The sequence below is a fragment of the Rosa rugosa genome, chromosome 3 (assembly GCF_958449725.1).
Source record: "Rosa rugosa chromosome 3, drRosRugo1.1, whole genome shotgun sequence".
In the NCBI taxonomy this organism is placed as follows: Eukaryota; Viridiplantae; Streptophyta; class Magnoliopsida; order Rosales; family Rosaceae; genus Rosa; species Rosa rugosa.
Window position 1 is genome coordinate 31,419,333 of NC_084822.1, and position 8,732 is coordinate 31,428,064.

General features: G+C 35.8%; 2 protein-coding genes across 3 annotated transcripts; one reads left to right on the forward strand and one right to left on the reverse strand.

Moving 5' to 3' along the window:
• Positions 1-1,373: 1,373 nt before the first annotated feature.
• Positions 1,374-5,656, forward strand: LOC133740068 (uncharacterized protein C57A10.07). The gene is made up of 3 exons (XM_062167916.1): positions 1,374-2,324; positions 4,369-4,490; positions 5,116-5,656. The coding sequence occupies exons 1-3, from the start codon at positions 1,727-1,729 to the stop codon at positions 5,437-5,439; spliced, it is 1,044 nt and encodes a 347-aa protein (XP_062023900.1). The 5' UTR covers positions 1,374-1,726; the 3' UTR covers positions 5,440-5,656.
• Positions 5,657-6,362: 706 nt separating this feature from the next.
• On the reverse strand, positions 6,363-7,780 carry LOC133740884 (pathogen-related protein-like). 2 transcript variants are annotated; one of them, XM_062168826.1, is made up of 4 exons: positions 7,538-7,780; positions 7,348-7,480; positions 6,951-7,252; positions 6,363-6,860 (listed from the first exon to the last, which is right to left on the reverse strand). In XM_062168826.1, exons 1-4 carry the CDS (start codon positions 7,673-7,675, stop codon positions 6,717-6,719), a joined length of 717 nt encoding a protein of 238 aa, XP_062024810.1. In that variant the 5' UTR covers positions 7,676-7,780; the 3' UTR covers positions 6,363-6,716. The 2 variants fall into 2 exon arrangements, with proteins under 2 accessions (XP_062024810.1, XP_062024811.1); XM_062168827.1 differs by having other exon boundaries at positions 7,599-7,699.
• Between the last annotated feature and the right edge of the window lie 952 nt (positions 7,781-8,732).

Below are 8,732 nucleotides of genomic sequence, written 5' to 3' on the forward strand. Positions count from 1 at the left end.
CATGTGTTTTCTGATGATGCTCCCTAACAGTGATTTATGCTCGGTATTTTCCCCTTTTCTGCTGCTATGATGCTGTAGGTTTTCTGGATTATTGAATATGTAGGGTATCTACAACCGAATTCTCGAAATCTTTTGTTTATCTGGGGTTAATTTTGTTCCTCAATCAACTGTGCTCCCTTCCTATGGTATAAATCCACAGGGCACTACACCACACAAAAGAACCACACTGCTACCATTATGAGTGGCTCTGCCTGGTTATCATAATGAATAATTTACTGCATACTGCTTCCATGCCTACCAAAATTCATATATACGTAAATCGCATGCATCGTCAAAACACTAAGAAATCACCGTTTTAATTGATGTTCAGGAACCTCCTTATCTATACTCTCAGAGACATGGTTTCAAAAGGAGAGCTCTTGCTAAGATCCGACCGGAAACATAAGTTGGGAACTCGGAACCTAACTTATTAACTTGTGGCACCACCCTGTACAATGTGGATTAAATAATTTAATTACCTATTTTCTAATATTGTTCATCGAGTCGGCAAGTGAGAAAGAGCATTATGTTAAACTACCGTTGGATATAAATCTACCATTACATTTTGATATGAGCCAACTTGATTAAAAAAAGTCCTTCTATTGTGGACTAGTCGAAGACATTTGTGTGAGACCTACTTTTCGATCATATTTCCTCAAATCAACCGTTAGATGTTTAGATATTTATGTGCAGATCATTTATGTAATTTTTCAACGAAATTGAAAATCGTTAAGACATTCATAATCGTGATTTATCAATTATGAACATGAACAATTTATGTTTAACAAATTTGGTTCGTCCATTGATTTGATCTATCTCGGTACCTTAATCATTAGCAATTTGGAAGAAAATTTTCAAAAGTGATATACTCATGCATACATAAATATCTAACGGTTGATTCGTCGTAATGTAATCGAAAAGTGGGTCTCCCAAACATTGATTAGAATGTTCTCAACTAGTCCTCATTAGAAGGGCTTCCTATTTTTTTAGAAGAGTGAAATTCACACTCCGCATTTTACAATCAACACTCCATGTTTTCTTTCTTAGTATCTTAAGTTTTATTTTTTATTTTTTTTTGTAGTGTGCATTATGAAATGTAATGTTAGTAACTTAGTATACTAAAAAATGAAGTATGAACCGTGAATTGTAAAATGAAGAGTGTGAATTTCACTCATTTTTTTTAAATTTTTTTATAGAAGATTGTAAACAACACCGAAAGGGAAATAAAAATAAAAATAATAAAATAATACTAACTTTTTTCTTGTTGACCCCTCAACAAATAACTTAAAATTGACTAAACCCCACTATATAAAGAAAAAAAGAAAAAAGAAGAAAATGGAAGTCCAAATTTAAAACCTGGATCTTCCCTGCTTTTGAATCACAAAAGATTCTCCGAAACCTGAACGTTCTCAGTTACAATCACTCGCACCAATTTCCGGTGAGCTTTCTCTCCCTGGTTCAGCCTTGAGCTTTAACCAATTGCAAATCTATCTGATTCTCACCAAAGCTGCACCCTTTTATCATATTCACTCATTCATTTTGATCTCTGATACAGAAACTAGTTAGATCTCTCTATCTAGTTGTCCAACATTGTTCTGCATTTGTATCAAGAAATTCATGATCACCATTGTTTTTTTGCTCTAAATTTTGATCTGGGTAATGCTAGTTTCAATTCAACTCGATCCCCATGAGCAATAATCCATATGGGTCTGGCAATCCCAAGTCTCCCAAGTCCTTTGTTGCATACCCAAGTGGTGAGTTTGATTTAGAATCTGGAACCATCCGAAGAACCCGAAAACATAGAAAATCAAAACTCCATCCTATCAAAATGATTAGGTCTGTTGGGAACCGCATGAAGTACTACTGCAAGCTGCACCCTCTGTTGGTTTTTATGATCACTTTGTCAGTTGGGGTCACAATTCTTGTACTGTTGCCTGTGTATGAGAACCGTTTTCAAATGAATAACTATCGAAAATTTGTCATGGATTTCGATAGTTATCCTTTACCGAATCTCAAGAATCTTGTCATGGTTGCTGGGCATTCAGTTTATACTAGTAATAGCTGTGGAAAAGTTGATAAGGAGGATTCTTGGTTTTTGGAGTCTTATCAGAAGAATCCCGGGCAAGCTTCTACTTTTGTGGCCCATATACAAGAGGGAATTGAAATTGCGGCCAAAGACAATGCAGCTCTGCTTCTTTTTAGTGGTGGAGAAACTCGGAGAGATGCTGGTCCTCGCAGTGAGGCACAGAGTTATTGGGCAGTTGCTGAATCAAAAAAATGGTTTGGTGAGTTCCTGCCAGTTACCATGCATTAAATATTTTTTTGGTATGGAAAATGATTATAGGACGCTGTTTTCTCATATGTATTATTGTTTATAATCGGTTTGTCACATGTCTTTTCTCCTTGAATTACACTTGTTGTGAATAATTTCTTATGTTTGTTTTGGGTGGCAGTTACCTAAAACTTGAGTCCTGCTAAAAGAGATAAGTTTCATCAAGTTAGCAAGTTAAGTTATGATGTTAATTTAAAATAATTAGTTTTACTTAATATTGATGCTTCTGGGGGTAAAGCATGGCTTTATTTCTACCGTGTTCAAATTTGACTTCTGAATTGTTGGAGGCTAGACAGGAAAATGAACTTCTGTTGGAGAAGATGTTTTAGAAGGAAATAAATATGTTATAGTTATATCTGGAGCTCTGCTGGATTATATTTTATTTAAAAAGTGCCGAGAAGTAATCATTCTTTGTTCGTTACAGTAAAAAAAGTGTAGCATTGTATTTTCAGTTAAGGCTAAGATATCTGAATAAGCATGGTGATCTGTGATGAAGTGTCATGTTGACTATAAAAATTGCTTCCACTTAAAACTCTTTGAAGACATTATGTTTCTGTTTTTTGTAAATGACTGCTCATGAAATTTCTATTTGTCGACAAGTTTGCTGAGAAACAAGATAAACCACATCATACAAGTTGCAAAATGATGATTTCCTTAGAGTTTATAGCATGGAATCCCTTATTAGCAATTTTCATCAAGGAAAATAAACGCATATCTTTATGACTATCCTCTGGGGAAAGCTCATATTAGATTTGTGAACAGTTCATATTTGATTTATCCGAGTCTTTGATTCCCTTTATCCTATTGTCTTTGGCCTTTGGATGAGAGATGAGTCCATACGGTCATATTGATAATGCTTGTATCTGTCAAACCTTTTGGATAGTCATAAATTGCAGAATCAGAATTACAATGGTTTTAATATCTGGAAATTACAACAGTCTTAAGAGGATATTTCTGCAAAGGCTTTTCCTTCTCTTAGATGGAAATTGCAGAAGGAACCACAAAAAAAAAAAAAAAAGGAAGCCGAAGCAGGAGTTACACACTTGCACTGAATTTAAACGTATGGCTTTTTTGCTTCTGAAAGTCTTATTGTTTTGCAACTGCAGTTAGCAACACTACACTGGCTTATCACCTTTTCTATTACTGTTGCTGTCATGCTACCACAATTATCATCCTTTTTCTTCTAGTCCCTCCAGCATCAACATTACTTCTAACCTTCTCTGCTCCTATTACCTTCACTTCTGTAATCTCTCTAATTTTAGTCGATTTCCACAGTCCAGTTATTACCACCTATAATAGACGTACCTTCTCCAAAAGTCATTTGAAAGCCCTATCCATCTCTGTGCAACATAGATTACCACTATGCAACTACTACTACTAAGTAACCTTTCATTTAGTAGTGTGATTAATCTTTTTCACTATGATTGCAGTCACCGTCTCTAGTAAACAAAATAATTTTATTTACAGAAGTGTGCAACTTTGCATAGTACTTTACCGCAATGATCTGATGGCAACAAGTTAATTTGATACTTCTTGAAGTTACCATAAGAATTAACAAATAAAGGGGTAACCAATGCAAAAAATTTATTGGTTTTTAATGGCCTTTGCTTCCTGTTGTCAGTGGCATAAAAGTTGTATGCATTGGTAGATGCAATACCCCGTTGTTTGCAAATCATCTTTCACAGTGGGGTGGTCATGGTGAACGGAGGGAGCAAACTAAAGTATTATTCTTGCCTTATTATCTTTGTCTCATACTATTGCTTCTTCTCCCTAAGCTCCACAAGTGTGCCCCCAAAATCTTACTACTTAAGCAATCTGGTCTGGTATTGATTGTAATGTTTTCTCTCTCCAGTCGCAAGTTCTTAATTTATGTTGTGAGGAAGAAGAAAATACTATGATCGTTTAACCCTCACTTGTATGCATGAATATGTTGGCTCTGAATCATCTGATACTGATTCTTTAACTCGTATTTAACTTATACATGATGGTTTGTTTAGGCAAAGAAGATTTGAGACAGAGGGCACTCACAGAAGAGCATGCTAGGGATAGCTTTGAGAATCTTCTCTTTAGTGTTTGCCGATTTCGAGAGCTTACTGGCATGTATCCTCATAATATAACTGTAAGTCGATGTTATTCAACCTTTGGTTATGCTTATTTAGAGCTAAGCACAGGTATGTAGGCTGAACTAGATATGCAGTTAGGATGTACTGCAAAATTCACACAGGAGCCTCAGTATATGCATTATCTGATACATAAATTACGAAACATTTGTCTCTCATCTCTTAAAGTGTTATGGTTGCAAAGGTGTGATACAAAAGTATTGCCTTGCCGCTCCAAAGAAGCCATAACCTTTTGCTTCTTCTTAAGCATTAAAGAAGTAAATGTCATAGTAAAAGTCTTCATGTATTGTTGATATGGTCCCTTTTTTTGGTAGATCAAACGTATGATATGTTTAAATCATGATTGCTCGCTGTCTTTTTCATTTCCCTTTTGGATTTCTTCATTGTCAGTATAGCACCAAGCATTGATAAGAATTTTGTCCATAATTGTTAGAGCACGTTCATTGGCTTGTCTCCTCACACATTAGAACTGATTCTGCCACAGAACATGTTGGTTCTGTTTTGAGTGTTTTTAGTTTCCTTCTGATTTGTTAAAATTTGTTGGCTTACTAATATGTGAAAGCTTAAGCTAGTTCAAGTTGTACCCAACAATAGTTCTGTAATTTTGCATGGTTTACAATCCAGGTCGTAAGTTATGATTTCAAGGAGGAGAGATTTGCGCATTTACATAGGTCTGCAATTGGCTTTCCAGAGTCAAGGTTCTTCTATGCTGGTACCCCAGCAATTTCTACTGCAAAAGAAGCAGCTCGAAAAGGAGAGGCAATCGTGCGGGCTCAGTTCCAAGAGGATCCATACGGGTGTCAAGGTTCACTTCACCGCAAAAAACTAGGGCGTGATCCCTTTCACCGGACTATTCCTTATCCTAATGGATGTCCTGAAATTGAAGGTCTATTCAGATATTGTGGGAGTGCTCCTTATCCAGGGTCCCTCCCTTGGTCTCAGACTTAAATTGATGAACAATATCCTACTTACCTTGATTTATAAATAGGATAAATCCACTTAAACAGTCAGAAGAGGAGTTTTGAATCTCACAATAGTATAGCTTATCTTCCCTCCTAATTAGTCTTGTTCAAAAATAAATATAAAGTTATATATAGAAGAATGAACGAGTTGTTCGGTTGTATCGGATTCACATGTTTTGATTAAAATTTTCTATATTGTCAAATGCATCTTTCACACCAACATGTTTTCTTACGGAAAAAGCAGACTACTTAATTAGACCCTTATAATTTTATGTGCGGTGGATTGCATAACATCACCATATTAGCTAATAATGAACGACTAATTCTATTAACACATGCCATATACTTGATGCACACCACTGATTTTTGATATATTTTTAAATACTTTTTCACCCTTACACTAGGGATAAAACCAGGTCAAGAAAAAAGAATTCGAACTGCTGTGATCTGCAAGAGATACAACAAATGGAGAGTAAAAAAGATTAAAGTTTTAGTCTTGTTTAGGATTTAGGAAGCTAGCCTAGCAAGTTTGGGAAAGAAAAAGATTTAGTTCATTTGGAGAGCTGAGGTGGAAGAAGATTAATTCATTCTCTGAAATGGGTTTTATGTCTTATATTGTATTTGGTGAGGAAGAGAAGCATGAAGAACAGCCTGGGAATAAAAAAAAGGATAAAGAAAGCTCGATTCGTAGAAGAAGAGAAATTGAAATATCCTGATTTAAGTATCTAACATATACAGTATATAACTCCAAAACCAATTTAATTGAGCTATAATCATATGACAAATAAACATATACACCATCAAACTTGAACTTGTATATTTGGTTTCAGTGTAAGAACGAGACAGAGGAAAAAATTTGAAGCATAACAACAAGTTTAAAGAAAAAGATTGACAAAAAATTTGTTGGAGTGTGTATTAAGAAAATAGGTATGTGCAAATAAAATTTTCCATAATGAACAGTGTCACTTCCTGAAAAAGAGCAGATGTCAAACAGCATACGGTAAACTACACAGATTGGCATCCAATCTGGGCTGGGTTTATTGACTGACGTTGCACTCCTCAAATATTATTCATTTTTTACAGTCCGATTGTTATAAGCGGTCTGCGTTGTACATTAATGTATTAATACATTAATTTTGATAATGTATTAATACGTTAATTTTGATGATTTTGAAAATAAAAGGCTCTGGCTCCATAAAGTTGTGGATCAATTATTTAGTTGTAGATCGTAGACCGTGAAGCTAGTCTACCATTACATAAAAGCTACCCTGTGTTCCTCAAGTATGGGCAAGTTGGTGCCACCTCTTCACTGGAACTGTCGATGCTTGCACCCTTCAGAAGGCCCCCGAGAAGTTCACCACGGTCGAAAAAGAACTCAACACTCACAACTTTCTCAGATTCATCCAACTATAACAAAATCTCAGGGATCAGTTACATGATAAATGATGAAGTAGCCAGAGGAAAAATACTAATACGTTAGCTTGAGAAGAAGATTACCTGAAACACTGCCATCCCAAAGAGTTCAACTAATTCTCCAGTAGGGGCATGACCTTTGAAGGGACCTTCCATGTAACCCCAGTGCCTGAACTTGTACACAATTTCTGGAGGACCAGAATACACATGGAGAATCTCGAGAGCAAAACCGCGTGGGAAGGCTGTTGTGAAAGCCCGATGAGATGAATCCACGGTTTCTTCAGCCGCGTTGTAGCACCGGAACTCATTTGGCAAAGAGGTTTGCAGCAAAGAGTTGTAGCCTCCTCCAAGCTTTCGCTTCTCTGCCAAACTTATACCTTTTCTTCCTGCAAGTTGATAAGAATTACAATTTATTCATTACCTAGATCTTAGATATAGACTTCCAATACCACAATGCTGTTGCTCAAGAAAAGAAAATTACCATTTAGGCTAAATGTGTAGTTATTAGGATCAAGCGATTTATAGTCTGCATCACTTGTCTTATGAAACAACTCCATTTCCCATGTCTTTACAAGGTTCTGCACTCGTTCTTCTAGTGATCCAGGAGGCCATATCTTCCATCAAATTACAGAAAATGAGAGAGAGAGAGAGAGAGAGAGAGAGAGAGAGACCTTGGTTCTGCCTTCGTGAAAGAGCTTGTTGACAACATCATAGTTTGGTGGGGAACCATACCTCCATTTGGTGTTCTTCTCTTCTTCTCCATGCAAATAGTAACGATAATCGTCTCCCTCAACTCCTGAAGAAGCCATCTCAAAAATCTAACAGAAAGTTTTGAGCATTCTACGTATGACTAGAGTAGCAGAGATGTCATTATTTTTTTTGAAATATCAGAGAGAGATGTCATTATATAAGGCTAGAAATTTCAAACATATATTACACACACACACAGATATATACAGCTCACTAACGTTTTTTTTTTTTGGTAAAACACAGTTGCACTAACGTTTGAAGTTGCAACAACTGCTAGTCTCTACTGATTTCGAATATGTGTAGGATAAATATAACAAATTTGAAGCGTGAAAGTTCCCAGTACCTCCCTCGAATGCTTGAGTGGCTCTAGTTGATTACAAAATTAACAACTACATTTTTGACTTGGAAAAATTTCAAATGTGTCTCACTATAGAAAACAACAATGAGTAGCTCTATCCAAGTCGCTGTTCCAGCACAACCATTCTGCCCTGGACCGATTATCCCTATCAGCACACTCCATCCAAATCCACATTCAATAGTTATCTCTATTTGCTAAGATATTTTCAGTCCATTTGGACACGTGTCTCATTTAGTGGTTGTGAGGACAATGGTCCCAAAACTCTACCTTTATATGCTGTAGTCTTCATCTTTGGATGCTTATGAATGAAAATATGAATCTGCTTTGAATTTATCTCTTTTCTTTTCTGTATTTCCTTTGTTCCTATCATTAACACACTACTAACTTCCACTTAAACTATAGTAGGAATTAGATCACCTACTAACCCTAAATTTTTTTTTTTTTCGAGTAGGACTAACCCTAAATATTTGAGAAGTCCCATTCGTGGGGATCAATCACAGTCAACTCTCGCAACCCAAGTTTAATTTTTTCTTGGAGCCAACCATACATGCAAAAACTAAGTAAATTATGTTTTTCCTCTAACCAAGTTTGACTCTTCTAGAAGTCATCCTTACTCGAATGTAAGAATTGTGTGTTTTCAAGAAAACCTGCTTGACAAGTCAATAACTTTATGACATTATTGATGGATAATACTGTTTCAAAGAATGTAAATGTTCAATATTTCGTAGACTATGAATGTGTGAAATTTAGCACGTAAA